This window comes from Scylla paramamosain, chromosome 3 (assembly GCF_035594125.1).
Source record: "Scylla paramamosain isolate STU-SP2022 chromosome 3, ASM3559412v1, whole genome shotgun sequence".
In the NCBI taxonomy this organism is placed as follows: domain Eukaryota; kingdom Metazoa; phylum Arthropoda; class Malacostraca; order Decapoda; family Portunidae; genus Scylla; species Scylla paramamosain.
This window is the reverse complement of record NC_087153.1, coordinates 14,629,576-14,646,824: the sequence shown is the minus strand read 5'-3', so window position 1 is coordinate 14,646,824 and position 17,249 is coordinate 14,629,576. Positions and strand designations below refer to the sequence as shown.

Here is a 17,249-nt window from a genome sequence, read left to right as displayed (position 1 = left end):
GCGCCCCGTCCTGCCCAACGCCCTTTTCCCAGAACTGTTTATCTTACCTGAATGTGTTTGTATTGTGGCAGATTAAAGACTGTGTTGAATGAGGAGTGACACGAGTATTATTTTTATATAGTTGTTAAGTGTGCTTCTTTTTTCGTTCATTCGTTCGTTCGTTCATTCATCCATTTGTTCGTTCGTTCGTGCGTGTGTGTGTGTGGGGTGGGCGGGGGATATGCATAATTATTTAATCTTAAAGTGTTTCATTTCGTCATGCCTGAGGTGGATGGGTTGATTCATAACGTATCACGTGGAGCTGATGTGTCGCCTGTCCTCAGACATGGTAGCCAGCTGTGCCGCCCTCAGATGTTCCCACTGCTTCAGCTGGGGCCGTGTAGCGCTTCATACCACCTGGTACTCATCGTTTTTAACATGAAATATCTGTCGATGTGGGTAATCTAGATATCAGGTCCATGTTACATACCAACACGAAACATATGTCATGTAGAAGACTCGGTGTCCGTGCCGGAAACGTAAAAAAAAAATAAAATAAAAATAAATAAAAAATAGGGAGAATGAGGGGGCGGACTTTTTTTCATCAAGAAATACCATTGATGTTATAAACAAAAAATAATTAATCAACAGTTTTTGGAAATGTTGTTAATATAAGAAATCTGAGTAGCAAAGACTAACTTACAGTACTTTGTCAGCAGTCACGTGACCGCTGCTCAAGCTGCTTGGCTCCTACACATTGTTACACGAACGTACCACTATTTCCACCATCACTACCATTACTTGTGCTTTTGTTCCCCACAACATTCCCATCACTAGGAAGGAACATCAGTACTTCCCTGGATAATTATTGTTGTTTTCTGCTGATGGTAATATAGAAACAGGAAGACAGTTTTATATAATTTATTTTTAACGCGAAAATGTGTATATGGAATTATTATCTATTATAGTGTGAAGGTCATACGAACTGTTTTGTGTATCACCACCGCTGCTAATGTTACAATTATTGTGATAGGTGAGATGCCTCGTGGTGTGGGCGGTTAATGGAGGGAAGATGCCAGATGTGGGAATGGGGATTCTTGCACTCTGCGGACACATCAGTTGGAGGCCTTGTTGAAGGTGTCTGCCAGCGTAAATGTTAAGTCATACTTACGACCGCCGCAGACGCCATGCGCGTCATCGTCATTTACGGACCAGACCATGACTCCCCCCAGGCCGTGGTCAGCCGCGTACTGGCCCTGTGAACACCCACATGTATTGATTAGTCACTCTGGACAAGGCTGTATTCCTCAGTGTACCAAGATTAGAGCAGATGTATCAACTAATGAAAAGTCATTCCAGATGTCAACAATGTGTATGTGTGTGTGTGTGTGTGTGTGTGTGTGTGTGTGTGTGTGTGTGTGTGTGTGTGTGTGTGTGTATGCTTCACCTTGATAATGACAGAATCGTGGTTTTCATACGAGCACCAGATCTTGTTGGAGGACAGGTGGTAGGTGTAGGGTTCGTTGCATCCTTCCTCCACGGCCACCGTCCACCCCTCCTTGGCCTGCTTCATGCAGATCTGTTGTGCGTCGAGTGCCAGAAAAATGTAACTCTGATGCCATTCATTGTTTCTCTTGCAGTATTGTAGTTATATAGTTGCAATAATTCACCTCGATCAGTTTTTTTTTTTCTCATTATCTGAACTTGCAACTTTTCTCCTAAATACATATTTTTGAGGAGGTTCCTTTAACAAAACTAGATCTTGCACAAATCGAAAGTTTGTTCTTGAGTCCTTGCTTTTATGACACATGTGAAACTTTAACATCGTTGGTTATGTAATCCAATGCACTGAAAGCAATTTATATTTTTCAATTATTTTTCAGAGAGAGAGAGAGAGAGAGAGAGAGAGAGAGATTTGTAAAATGGTTTAGCAGAGTAATTGAACGTTTCTATAAGCCAGTCGGTGATTAGACTCCTGGGCAGAATTGGTATCATCTTCCTGCACGTTTACTGCTGTCACGTACAATATAAAATTAAACTTTCCTTTATATTCGTATTAATTTAACCCAAGAGAAAAGTTGAACATACCTCAGCGTAAGCCATGAAACCTTTCGTGCTGGTCCAAGGGCCCGCCTCTCCAGGCAAAGATGCAGGGGCGTAGTAGCCGTGCGTATCAACTGAATCCAGCGTCCAGCAGCGACCAAACATGGGCACCCCCATTACCAGCTTGTTTGCCGGCATCCCCTCTGCTACCCAGTAGCTTATTACAGCGTCCTGTGGCAGAGAAATCAAACTTTGTTTACTGTTTTCTTGAATGTTGCCTGAGTGACCTTCCCAACACTCAACTGGAGACCTCTGCTTGTGATTAGTTCACATGCTGAATAAACATTGGCCATCAACTTTTCAGGACCAGCGTAACATGGGCAGTCAGTAAATATTTGTCCTGGAAATTTTATTTGTAATTTTTACTATGAAGTCTACATAGTGTAGGACCAAGGCCTGGCCACCCTCACTCACCACGTTCAGGAACAAGTTGTCGCCGGTGTCCTCGGAGAAGGCGTACAGGCCTGAGTGATGGTGGGTGTAGTGATCCCACGGGCCATGCAAGTCGTAGGTAGTCACGCTGACGAGGTCGACGTGTTGTGCAATGGCTGGGACGTCATAAGCCTCGTTGATGATGCTCTTGCTCGGGGAAACTGATATCGTCAGCACCATGCCTTCGGCTTCCAACGCCTCCTTCAGTTCCCGTAGCAGATGCACATAGTTCACCTGAAAAGTAAAACTTTATGAGTGCATCTTGTGTGCCGCTAATCTGCTGACACGCCACGACCTTCATATTCCTGCACATGTGAATATTTAGCGATCATTCAGTTGATTGATGGATGAATGGGTTTGCATTCATTACTTTCCAGTGATTTAGTGATAGATGGGTACGTGAGTTTTGTTATGGCATTGACAGGATGGTGTTTTGCAGTGTGGGCTGTACTCACCCGGTCCTCAGGGGCCCCACCATTCTGGGTGGGATACGTCCAGCAGAAATCGAGGCCGTCAAAATTGTGCAGCTTCAGAAGCTGTATGGCCGACTTGATGAATACTGCCCTGGTCTCAGCAGTCTCCGCCATCTGGTGGGAGGACCATTTTCACGGTCATCATTAGCGAGTATTACCTGACTACTGTGCAGAAGGCCGCCTCTCCTCTTAAAGAGCTCGTCTCTGCATCTTGTCTTGTCAGATTTGGTTCACATTTCCTCCTCTGCTGCCTTTTTTTCGTCAGATCAATTATGGTCAAAGTGACAGCTGAGATTCAATGATTTCACAAGAACAGGGTAAGATGAGCTGCAGCAAACTGCACAGTGCTCCATAAATCATAACATGAATGAGTTGAGCTTGTAGCAGAGACTGATGGCTTAATGTTAAGCTTATGATATGGACATGGACATGAAATGAAATTTTGTGCATTTACGAGAGTTGTACATGTGCACATTATAAACACTTAAATTATCTGAGTACTGAAACACATCACGTGTGGGATGGAATTAGAAAGATTTGTAAATGTTACTGTGATCATTGTTAAGATGGATAATTATTGAGCTGGTAATATGTATGTAACAAAATCATCACTCCACCAAGTCTGTTGCGGCATTTCACATCGTCACGTACTCTACCAATAGAGCCACTAAGTAATAAGAAAGTTTTCTGTCACTAAATTAAAACATAGTATTGAACGTCTCATGCACGTTATGTTCTCATCTAACTGAAAAATACAATTAATGAGAACATGCTGTCAGAGTCGCGTCCCGTCACCTTTGAGTAAAGAACGGAGCCATCGTTCCAGCCACCCACGGCCAGCAGGGTCAGCAGGCTTGGGTCGGTGTTCTTCATGGCTGTGAACTTATCATAGCCGCACTTCCCGCCGCCATCACACAGGTCTGCCCACGGGTCCAGCACCTGAAACAGTCCACGTGGGGCGCTGCTGAGTAATCAGTAAGTCTAATGTAATGAGCTCTGCATAATTGGCCGAAGGGAAAAGCTGAGTTCTTGTCAAGCTGCTCAAACCAAGATGCATGCAGTGATGTTTTATTCTATGAGTATTAAAAGAGAAATATGGATATGAATATCATACTTACATATACATATTTGTACACACACACACACACACACACACACACACACACACACACACACACACACACACACACACACCCTGATGGTAAAGTCGGCGTTGATGCCAGCGAAAGCATAGATGTAGTGCGTGCAGAGTGCCGGTTCGAGTTCCGATATCTCCACTTTGCCATCGCCGATCCTGTACACCGCCCAAGACTCAAAGTAGCACAGAACAGCGCCCTCTGCAACGAGTAGGGAACTAATTGATAAGTTGTGTAAGGTGGAAACTGAAGTTGTGAAAGGCATACTTAACTGTGGGGAGGAGGGCCAAACTATGTAGCACAAAGGGCAGAATGTGCCGGTCTGTGTTGTGGAAATTACCGATAAGAGGGAGGGTGGAGACGGAGAGGAGCAGGAGCAGTGGCTTCCACATTATGCCGCAGAGTGTCAGCACTGTTAACTCTGCCACTCCCTCACTGCATATATACCTTCCCTTATCCACCTCCCATTAGTCTCCCTCCACTCTCAAGGTAGTCCGAACCCTCCCCCGAGTCTCCCATCCCTCTTCTGAAATTCATGGGATTGAGCGAAGCAGGTGTCTGGTGTCGCATGATGAAAGGGAAAAAATGTCATGTCTTGATGTGTGTCAACAAGGCTAGCGTGTAATGTACTCCAGGTGAACTATACGTGACTTGATAGACCGATGAGTGTGTGCGTGTGTGTGTGTGTGTGTGTGTGTGTGTGTGTGTGTGTGTGTGTGTGTGTGTGTGTGTGTGTAGGTGAAAAGGACGGATATAATTAAGTTATGAGAATATATAAAAGCAGGAATATGCTGATATGCAATATGGATATTTGAATGACTGACTGACTGACTGACTGATTGATTGATTGATTTACTAATTGTTTGATTTAATGATGCGCAATATTAAAATCATAAGGCACCGACCATTACAGATAGTGATGATAGTTATGTAAATGACGTCGCTAATATGACTCGACCAATGAAGAAGGCCTTAAAAATAAAGAAAGTAAAGCAGAAGAAACAAACAGCAAATAGAACCAAAGAATAAAGGAAGGAGAGGAAAAGGAAAGCAATAAGAGAAATATAATTTGGATGTTTCTGAGAGACCTCAATGGTAAGATGTTAATGATTGTTACACACACACACACACACACACACACACACACACACACACACACACACACACACACACACACACAGAAAAAGAGAGAGAGAAAAAGGAATAGAGGGTAAGGGAAAGAGGGAGGGAAGAAGAGAGAGAGGGAAGGCGAGAAGGATAGAGGAAAAGAGAGAAGATGAGAAAAGAAGGGAAAAAAAACAGAAAACAACATAAGGTGCTTTGTAAATTATACATCCCACCCAGGAAAACAAAATATAAAGCCTCACAGATTACAGTGAAAACAAATAAGGGGAAAGACAACAGGAGCTTTGCAAATTCTTAGTCGCTAAAATTTGTGATTTTTTTTTTACAGGTAATTTAAAAAAAAATGTTACAGGTAATTAAAAAGATATGTTAAGAGCTTTTCAATCTCAACATTTTTATCTGATAATAGGGATATGTTCCGTATTCCAAAAAAAAAAAAGTGCTCTCCTGTCACAACAGAATCTTGAAACTGCGTGAACTTAATCATCTGTGAGAGGTTAATGAACCCTCGACTCAGCAGACAGCATGATTTATTTGATTTTGATGAACTCTCGAGCGCCTGACCTGGCCAGATTTTGGAATTTCCGTCTTTCATGTCCCAACACGGCTTCCCCTTCCTTGTGATCAGTATGCGGTCTTTGAAAGTAGTTATATACGTACATGCGTGCATCTGAATTTAACAATACTCTCTCTCTCTCTCTCTCTCTCTCTCTCTCTCTCTCTCTCTCTCTCTCTCTCTCTCTCTCTCTCTCTCTCTCTCTCTCTCTCTCTCTCTCTCTCTGTCTCAAAGTTAGACGGTAACCTTCCCCTATCAAAGAAAAAAGACACTGATCAATAGCCGCTCGGAGGACTATACGAGCATCAGTTTCACAATAGAGAAACATAATTTTTGGAGCACCGAGGGCCGCCAAGTTACTCTTACCCTTTTCCTCAAATTATTGAGAGGTAAAATGTCAGGTGCCCCGTAATGTCTCCTCTCCGAACTCACGTCACTTGAGAGGCTCGTCTGTCAAATGAGATTGAGAAAAGCCGGAAAGAATCATCCGTCTAGAAGAAGATGGGGGGAATAGAATACCATTAATATTATGATCCACGAATGCTAGGAGAGTTGACGAGAAAGAAAGTAAGTGTTTATGTGCATTACTTGTTTGGCTTGTGAAAGAACAGTGACCTCTTTGGCGAGTAATGAGACGAGGACAACTGCATAAAAATAAATCTTAACTTCAGCTGCCGGAAAGTTTATCAGACAAGAAAAAAAAAATACGAGCTTCTACAGCAGGAGTAGGTCGTCCAGAAAAGAAGCTTAAGATACTCGTAAAAGTGCAGAGAGTGGGATAGAATTTATAAGAGGATCGTCGTCTGGAAAGTAAAAAAAAAAAAAAGAAATTGTGGCAGAGACTTTTCAACGGGTTTGTAATCGGTAAGGAAATAGGAGAGACTCAACCGCGGCCTTCGAAAGAGAACGACTAAGACTCAGTTAAGGAAGAATCTGAAGATCGCTGGCAGACCTTCCTTAGTGCAGCCCTTACCAAATATCAGATACATGATTTATTTCTGATACCATATATTTAAAACTCCTTTGAATGTTGAATTACAGGCCCTTAGCAAACCAAGAAATAGAGGCTATTGAATGTTTGATTGCTGAAAGGTTAAATATGTCTGCTTTTTTAACAGTTGGAGTGAAAGAACAGGTTAAACAGAGAGAAAGCTATAAGTGACGCAAATCTACAGTTAGATGTAAGTGAAAGCTTCCCAGAAATCATTCAAGTCTTTAGAGTATTTCCACGAACCTTTGCGTTACGTCAGAGAGGACATGTGTATTAGATAACGATATTATGAAGCAATGCGATATCAGGCCTAGAAAATTTGTTGATTAATGAGAAGTAAATTAGATAATATACTATCTATCTATCTTATCTGTTCGTATAAGAATGGCTACTGAGCTCTCTATCTAGCAATTTGTGTAATATTTATGTAAGACGCGACCTAACCAGAGGCAACAACAACAAAAAAAAAAAGGCGATAAAAGACCCACCAAAGGTGCCAGTCCATGAAGACGATAGTTCAAAGAAATATTCAGAATTACTAGGAAAAGTGTCTTGAAAAATCTTTCTTGAAAGAGTTTAAGTCAGAGGTAGGAGCAAATACAGAAGCAGGCACGGCTACATGTATCTGTAACCTGTATCTACATTCTATAGTATTAACAACATTGTCATGATAAAGAATACTTCACGTGCCCTCAAGCTTTCTTAACCCTTTCACTGCTATAGCTGTTTTTGGTTGACATTCAGAGCTGTGTATAAAATATCTGCATGGATAAACGGAAAAAAATAAAAAGAGAGAATAGCAGGTAAATTTTGTCATCTCAAGACTACACAGCTGTTTAAGAGACTGTAGTAGAAAAAAAAAAATACATATATATATATATATATATATATATATATATATATATATATATATATATATATATATATATATATATATATATATATATATATATATATATATATATATATATAAAACATTGAAAGGATTAATATGCTTAAGATTTACCTCGGATGAGATGACACTGAACAATCTAAACCAAAGCAAGGTAATCATGGAGAAAAAAAAAATAATAAAAATTACCCGTGAAAAGGATTAATAAGTATTTGATTCAGTTTGAGCGGCAATGAACAGTCGTAAGGCATTGCAACCAGAACTATCATGACTATATGAAATATAAGAAACTAGGAAAATAGTTGTAATTGATGTGATGATGGTGATGGTGGTGTTGGTGGCAGGAGTTGGTGAGGGAAGTGAAGGTGGTGGTAACTGGTGACTGTTGATATCTGTAGCAGAGGAACGGGCGACAGAGGAATGGGAATGCGTAGTTCACATTAGGACCGCCGCCTCACTGCCTCTCCATGTCCCCCGCTGCTAATTGGACGTCTTATCTGTCTCACTTGTGTACTGAGCCACCTGGCGGCATTGTGTGTGTGGGGGAGGGGGATGTGCAGCTACGTTACATTGATATACATACACGAGTAAAACACACACACACACACACACATATCTACAAGCATCTATAGAGATAGACAGACAGATAAATAGATAAATACAGAGAGAGAGAGAGAGAGAGAGAGAGAGAGAGAGAGAGAGAGAGAGAGAGAGAGAGAGAGAGAGTGTGTGTGTGTCCCCTTCCCCATGAAACAAAGCTTAATTGACAGAGGATCACAGTCTAGCGCACAACACTTCTGCCACAAGTGAATTGCTGTGAACATGTAAACAAAAAGGGAGGGTTAGGGAAGCTTCAACACGGTTCCTCATAAAACCGTCGTATTAGTGATGGAATTATTAGCGGATTAGTGTATCAATGAAGGAATGAAAGAATACAGACAGTAGCAGTATTCCATTCAAACATATACTGTGACGGTGTTGCTGTGAAGCCGTCCTTAAATTTGAGTTGTGTTCATAACAGTAAGACGCAAGAAGATTCCCCTAACAGTTTGAGTGCCTGGGGGAAAAATGAGTCGATAAGTGATCACTGATCTGTACTGGTAAGTGGCACGTCGACTTTCCTCTATCTCTTGGTGTCGTTTTTCACTTAAAAATTATTTGTGCACTGTATCGTGTGTATCTTAATCTACAGAAAAGTGGCAGATCGATATTTGCATTTACTATTTAGATTAACTTGAATTTTTCAACAAAGATTAAAGGCTCACTGTTTTTTTTTTTTTTTTTCCTTTTTAATATCAAGACTCATTAGTCCTTTTATTAAAGCGTGTCTAACAGAAGCACTATTCAGAATTTTTTATGTGATATTTTTGCACTCCATTTTTAAAGCCTATTTTTACATTGATAAGAGAAAAACTGTATTCATTATTAGTTGTTATTTCATGTTTAATTAAAAAAAAAAAGAAATAAAGAAATAAAATGTAACCATGACAATGAACTCTCGATATTTCCCAACGATTGTGGGTGACACTGAAAATCAGATGGAAAACTGTCCCACACTGCAAGGTTAGCCTCACCTCCAGAAGAAAAAAAAAAAAAAAAACAGCCTAGGTAAGAAAATTTAATTCATGGTGAAGGTTTACTTGACATTTATGTGGATATTAGTACAACACTTTTCAAACTTTGTGACCTATGTATTTTCTCTGTAATAGATTGCAAGATAAGAAATCGAAACTAAAATATGGCTGGTTTGTTGAAGTGCTCGTGTTGAAGTAACATGTAACCCGTGCATTAAGTATTAGATCCTTTACATGTGTTTATGGGGCTGCCAAGGAGTGTTGCAGCTAACACTAGGATTTCCTGCTGGTCTGTATTGACAACATGAATGTGAAACTGGTCTTGTGTGTATGTGTGTGTGAGATAGATAGATAGATAGATAGATAGATAAATAGATAGATAGATAGACAGAGAGATAGATAGAGAGATAGACAGAGATAGATAAATAGATAGATAGATAGATAGAGAGAGAGAGAAAGATAGAGAGAGAGAGAGAGAGAGAGAGAGAGAGAGAGAGAGAGAGAGAGAGAGAGAGAGAGAGAGAGAGAGAGAGAGAGAGAGAGAGACGTACTTACAGACAGACGAAGAACCCAGAACCATTGAATCATTTCCTGCTGCCTGTACCTAACCTGAATAATGACGCAAAACAAATCATTAGATGCTGCTGCCTCGGGAGACGCCCTAGTGCAAATGTTGACGATTGCCTTAAGTGGCCATTAACTGTGTTACGATGAAGGACCATGAACGACTTATTTAACTTCCTTACAGTGTGAAAGTCGCCCTCAAAAAAACTAAATAAATAAATGAATAAATAAATAGATTAAAAGGGACTTGGTTGTATTCACTCATTTTTTCATGCATGATGTGGAAAAATAGCGTTTTATTTCTTTTTTTTTTTAGCTTATTTGTATTGCGGTATATTCCACGAAAAAAAAAAGATTGATTTGACTGTATACTCTCAATTTTATACAAGAAATAAGTGCGATTTAGAAAAGGAGGTGTTTTATTTCCAGTATTTATGTATCTCGGTATTTCTCAGGCACAGTGTTGGTAACCGCGAAATTGGCGTCACTTCACAGCCCGCGTGCCCAGTGTTGCTTGGGCGGCGGCAGCATTTGTGGCGCAAGGAAGAAGTGAAGTTCGTCGCTCGACTTTGAAATGGCGTCTTGATTATGCTACACTCTGCTGCGAGAGAGAGAGAGAGAGAGAGAGAGAGAGAGAGAGAGAGAGAGAGAGAGAGAGAGAGAGAGAGAGAGAGAGAGAGAGAGAGAGAGAGAGAGAGAGAGAGAGTTTCATTCTGTAATCGCGGTGAGTTTTTGAAAGAAGTCTCTCTCTCTCTCTCTCTCTCTCTCTCTCTCTCTCTCTCTCTCTCTCTCTCTCTCTCTCTCTCTCTCTCTTCAGAATGAGGGAGTGTTTACACCCAGATGGTCTTAAACAAACATACATTTGTTTCCTTAGCCATCGCTCATTTATTATTGCATTGTTTTGCTGTCATTTGGGGAGAAGCATACAAAACATGCATCCATAATAATAATAATAATAATAATAATAATAATAATAATAATAATAATAATAATGATAGTAATAATAATGATTAACGGTGTTCCATAGTAGCAGGCAATCAAAGGTTCTTCAGATTAATAACATTCTGTGCACGTCAGTCCTTTACTCTTCTACACACTTATCACCTGTAACATTCTCAAATATTCAGATTCATGTATTCCATAAAGTAAGATAAGTAGTAGAACGCCATGAGTAAGACGGTGTGTGGTGATCAGCAGTTCTCATGACGTCATAGTTGGAGAGGCAAGGACACCGTCTCATGATGTATCCTCCCATGACCAATCAGCATACAGTTGGGAAATACGCGTCCCGCCTTGAAACCTATCCTCTTTTCCTGGAATTTGTCCTGTTATATTCTTGTCTTTTGGCACGCAGATTGACTTTTTCTTCTGGTGAGGTCTTTGTTAAAATGAACCGAAAATTCAGGAACTCCTGTTGTAGCGCGGAATAAGTTTCGACTGATTGGATGTGTTTTGAGTTTCCCTAATTATCGATAAAGTATTCGACCATTCCACGTTATATGATCTTTGGTTTATACGCAAAATTTTCCTCGTTCTTGCAAAAATGGGAGACAGATACACTGACAGTCAGACAGACAGAACTAGAGCTCTCAGTAATATGTATAACGGTGTTCTGGCCTAGTATCACCAAATTGTAATATTCACCAGTAAATCATCATCTATTTTGTTCTTCGTAAATTGAAGAGATAAAAAGGGGGAAAAGTAAAACCATGCGGTCTTCTCCCATTAACTGCCATGAAGAAAAAAAAAGACTTAATAATAGCCGAGCCCAGACATATTCCAGGCTTAACATCGCGTCCCAAGCAAATCGAAAGCAAGATAATGGCAAAACCTTCTCCCTGCTGGCTGGACACGGTCGCCTGCTGCTGAGTGTGCTGCGAGAGAAGATACAATAAAAAGAAAAAAAAAACATGTATAAGGAAAAGAGAAAAGAAACAAAACGAAAAAGCAAAATGTCACAAAAAGAAAATTAAACTCGTTAACGGGAAAGAAAAAAGAATCACTGGTATCTTCATGGGAACACTCGTGGGAAGCAGCAGCGTGTCTTCTTATCATCTGAGGGAACGTGAATGGACAGAGAAAACTTATGGTACACACCAACTCAATATTGAACCCTTTGACTGCTAGATAACGGTACACTGACATCTCTCATAACGGTACACTGACATCTCTTACTTCGTTTGAATAACCCAAAATGATTCGAATATACGAAAATATAACTAAACACTCAGAAATATTTGAACAATGTGATTAGAACATAAGAATGTAAGAAACTAGTGGAACCTGCAAGAAGACGTCAGGCCTACACGTGGGAATCCCTGTATGAAATATATCTACGTATTTCCACCATCATTCTCATCCATAAATGTGTGTGATCTATTGAGCTTCCCCAATGACTCAGCCCTAACAACTTGATTACTGAGTCTAATTCAGTAACTCCTTTTACTATCAATGGTGCCTCTAGATTATTTCCTAAACTAGCACCAAATCAATTTATCAAACTTAAAGAGAACACACGGCAGCCAAAAACTATGTAAAGAGAACTGAAGCCTAGATTTCACTCCACAATTCAAGTAAATGCGCACAATTTAGAGAAGCAAGTGTGTCAAGCTTACAAGTCTCGCGTGGAGGAAAGCAAGACAAACAGAATGAGGGCATGAAAAATAACGCGATACAGAACTCGTGAGGTGTGAATTCCTTGTTTACATGATGCTACGTATACGAGGGGAGGGGCGTGCAGGGCGCTGAGGGATATGACCCGTGAAAGATACGACGCGGGGGTGTCGGGGTAAGGACTGGTTAGCGTCAAGGTGGCTAACACAAGGTGGCTAAGGTCATGCACACAGGGTGATAAAATTACTAGCATTTAAACACAATGAAAATGCTTAAGGTTTAAAACACAAGGTAGTGATTTTATTAACGCACCAGCACGTATTAAATAGATGGCCTTTCCATGGGTGCAAATATCATTCGGAAATTAAACATGCTGTCCTTGATACAGTTACCTGCCATTACAAATACTATGAAACCAAGGCAAAGTAGAGCAGTTTTCAGAATGATTTTACCCATTCTCTCTCTCTCTCTCTCTCTCTCTCTCTCTCTCTCTCTCTCTCTCTCTCTCTCTCTCTCTCTCTCTCTCTCTCTCTCTCTCTCTCTCTCTCTCTCTCTCTAATGCTATTGCGGGCGTCAAAAGCGTTTCAGAGTAAAATGACGAAGCAGGTGAATTTCTTCCCTGATGCAGCTGTAAAGAGATTTCTGCATTATCAGATTTTCCTCTCCAAGAGAAGCGCCGCCTGAGGAAGCAGTAAAGCCTCTATTCTGCTTCTCTCCTTGATACCATTTGAAGTGGTAACGTAAATACTGACACATTCCTCTTAATTAAACCTTATTTCCTATTAGTGGCATTATAAAATATTTGTATAATGAAATCAGGTTCTCAGTGCAATGTATTAGGAGTGTTTAATCCTTTCACTGCGATAGAAACACCTAACAGCATCAGAAGTAATGTATAAAATCTTTATGAATATCTACAAGAAAGTAGGGGATGAAAAAAGAAAATAGATTTTGCTGTTTCTACCAAGTTTAAAGATTGGTGGTGGCTGTAGAACAAGTAAAGATGTCTCAGAGTGATTAAAAGAAATATGGAGAGATGTACCAAATACCAGTCAAATTATTAAAGAATAGATGAATTAACAGATATGGATTTGTTATTTATAGATAGTGATAATTGATGGAAATAGGTAAGTTATATACGAGGATTGCTACGAGTAGATTTATTTAAAGGGTTCTTGCAGCTTCCCTTCGTATGATCGCATGTAAAGTGTAATAGTTAGTTGCCGATGTCTAATTGTAACGTAATGCACTCAAATACTACTCTCCCAATGAAAATTTTAATTACTCTTAAAGCCGCGTATTAAAATTTAGCTCACAATGCCCAATAAAGCGAGTGGAGGAACTAACACACGAAGGAACGAACATATAACTCTGATACTAAGCAATGACCACTGAATTACACTACAGGTACAAAAATGTTCCGTGATTTTTTTTTCTTTTTTTTTTAAAGATTAGGTTATTGGAGTTACTGCGTCTCTCTCTCTCTCTCTCTCTCTCTCTCTCTCTCTCTCTCTCTCTCTCTCTCTCTCTCTCTCTCTCTCTCTCTCTCTCTCTCTCTCTCTCTCTCTCTCTCATAACCTACCATGCGCACTTTTCCTATAATTATCCGTCCATCATTTCAAATAAAGTTATAATATATGCAAATTTCCTTGCCATAAATTTCCACTTTAGCCTCTTCCGCATCCCTTTGTCCTGACCAAACCCACACGCAGCCGTACATTCTCTCTCTCTCTCTCTCTCTCTCTCTCTCTCTCTCTCTCTCTCTCTCTCTCTCTCTCTCTCTCTCTCTCTCTCTCTCTCTCTCTCATCTCTTCCATAATTGCTATAATGAACAGCTGCCTTGTTGTTATTGGTGTTAGTGGTGTTGATGGTGGTGGTTGTGGTGGACGGCTGGTGGTGGTGATGGCGTCGGCGTCGGTGTTGTTGATGTGTGGTACGTGTTGTTGTTATTGGTGGTGGTGGTTGTTGTTGTTGTTGGTGCTCCTGCTGGTGGTTAGGTTGTTGTTGTTGCTCCTGCTGCTGGTATTGTTGCTGTTGTTGCTGTTGTTATTCTTGTTTCGAATAGTGATGATGTTCTTGGTGGTGGTGATGGCGATGGTGTATTGTTGTTTTCATCCTCGTCGTCTCCCTCTTCTTTGATGTTTACTGGAATTCCTCTTACATCACGAGATCATCTCATTACCTCACATTCCTAAGATTCCACGTTTGCACAATTTTGTCTTCTCATATTATTATCTTCCTAAACATTCCTGCTTGAAGTGTAAGAGTGTAGGACAGCGAGTGTATCACAGATTCCATATCACATTAAACAGTGATATATATATATATATATATATATATATATATATATATATATATATATATATATATATATATATATATATATATATATATATATATATATATATATATATATATATATATATATATATATATATATATATATATATATATATATCTCATTGAATGTGATAGCTAGTTGAGCATTTATTATTTTTCTTAAGATATTTTCCTTATATCTTATGATTGTCTTATATTCTTTTTTAATTGCTGGGTCTTCGCGCGCTTGGTAATGCTTGTAGGTCTTCGGATTGTTGATTTAATGTAGGGTTTGTCTCTTTTATATATAGTGCTTCTAAGATGGGGAGACGCCTGGTGTCTGGGCATGTAGTTAGGATCTCCGTTTTATCTACTAGCATTCCTCTTGTGATGTTTATGTTATGCTTCTCCTTCAGATGTTTCTTGGGTGCTCCTGTTGCGAGGTGGAAAGTTAGTCGTTGGGAGAGTCTTGTTGTCGTCATGCCAACATAGGTGGAGGAAAGGACTTCACAGTTTCCTTGGTTACACGTTGGAGTGTTGCACTAAAGAAGCACCTTTTACCTGCCCCCGCGGTAACAAGTACTGCCAGGTAGACGGCGTGGCAATGGGTTCTCCTCTCGGTGTACTCTTGGCAAACTTCTTCATGGGTTGCATCGAGGAGGAAGTTTTCAAGATAGTAAAAAAGCCGGATATATATTGCCGTTATATTGACGACATTTTCATCAAGACAAAGGACGCAGCCGAAGCAGAGCATCTTAGACTTCATTCGAAAATGACTAGCTTCGGCGAAGTCATACAGCCAATTAAAAAAGAATATAAGACAATCATAAGATATAAGGAAAATATCTTAAGAAAATAATAAATGCTCAACTAGCTATCACATTCAATGAGATATGTATTAGAGAAAGACTCCTGCCCATATACACCCTTAATATATATATATATATATATATATATATATATATATATATATATATATATATATATATATATATATATATATATATATATATATATATATTATGCACCACTTTTGTCACTTGAAACTTACATTCTAGTGTGGGGGCATCAGTGGTTGCTTGTTGCACATGTTATGAAAAGATCTCCGTCGCGCCGATGGTCTGACTGTAGTGCCCTAAACTTGAGAGTTGCAGAGAGAGTTTAAAATTAAGAAAATTATGAAATTCAAAAGAAGTGATGAGTGATGTTGAATCTTTTCCTGCATACATTGTTTATGCAGTATTTCCATTATGACGATTGTGTACAAGCGTAATAGACTAACCAATTAAGAAAGGCCAAAAAGCCTTGGACATTTATTTTCCCCGCGGACAAATCTCTCTGTCCCCCGAGCACTTGTATACATTTTTCTGTTAAATTCTGTCTTCGTGAATCTGTTGTACGTATTCATTTTCTGAGCCGTGAGTGAATGCAACAGTAGGATTTATTCCATCATAAACAATCTGGTAAGGTTCAACTAAAGCCTTTCAAGTCAGCTAAAGGTTATCAGTTCATAGAACAGTGAAACGCAGCAAATTTCTTGATTATTGTGGTGCTGTGCAACAATTTGATGTACATACAGAACGTTCTTAATTATTTATTCATGTAATAAAATGTCATATATATTTGTGTATTTACTCACATTTATGTTTCGTGCACCTGGAGCCCAAAGATATGTTTTCTGTGTAATTTTGTCTGTGGTGCAGCACTGCAATGAAAGACAGACTGACCACGGAGTGTAACTGATTCTGTCCATCACTAAATAAGCCTCTAACATCGCGCCACATGGGGCTTGGCGGAACACGCTTCTGCCACCAGCAGGCCAAGTTAATCACATTGTTTGGGGTTCACTGGTTTGTCCTCGCCAGCTGGCTGTCTGACTGTTGATACCGGTGAGGCATCCTAAGGAGCTGTACACGATTTTGGGCGGTGTATACAACATTACACTGGCACGTTATGTATGTTTTACAAAGTCTTAACAATATAGTAGCATTAGTACACGTGTAAGCAGGGAGAAAAATTAATTAAAGTATCTAATCTAATCTTCAGCGGAGAAATAATAATTTTTGTCTTTCTCTGTACTATAATATTCTTCTCTACTGACATGAACCAGTCTGTTGAAAGGAAAACTGTGGAAAATTTGGGTGTGGCATTCTTTTTACTCAAATGACGAGACATATGGCGCTCCTCGCGGGGATGGATGGCCGTGTAGGTTTAAAATTTGAAGGATTAAAGGCCGAGGGCAACCCATCTGGTTCAGGAGCGGCCTGTTTGAGGCAGCGAAGCACATAGGTGACGAGAGTAACACGTGCTGTGGTCCTGCGTCTTACTTTCTTTTATAGTAAAAAAGAAGGAGGAGGAGGAGAAAGAAACAAAGAGAAAGAAAGGAAATGAGAGTAATGATATTCAGTAATTACAAATCCGACGGCACTAAACGCTGTCCTTTGTGATAAGTATGTGTGTCACCGCGAGGACAGCACACTCCTTTCCTACCC

The 17,249-nt window shown here is 39.8% G+C and overlaps 1 protein-coding gene and 1 long non-coding RNA gene across 2 annotated transcripts in view; one reads left to right on the top strand and one right to left on the bottom strand.

The window, feature by feature from the left end:
• LOC135116330 (uncharacterized) overlaps positions 1-17,249 on the top strand; it is a 178,440-nt gene that overhangs the window by 130,658 nt on the left and 30,533 nt on the right. The gene's annotated exons all lie outside the window — the stretch shown is intronic.
• Positions 886-4,623, bottom strand: LOC135091090 (acidic mammalian chitinase-like). Its single transcript, XM_063988468.1, has 8 exons — positions 4,464-4,623; positions 4,182-4,324; positions 3,783-3,926; positions 2,970-3,101; positions 2,497-2,748; positions 2,068-2,253; positions 1,427-1,558; positions 886-1,235 (listed from the first exon to the last, which is right to left on the bottom strand). Exons 1-8 carry the CDS (start codon positions 4,513-4,515, stop codon positions 1,095-1,097), a joined length of 1,182 nt encoding a protein of 393 aa, XP_063844538.1. The 5' UTR covers positions 4,516-4,623; the 3' UTR covers positions 886-1,094.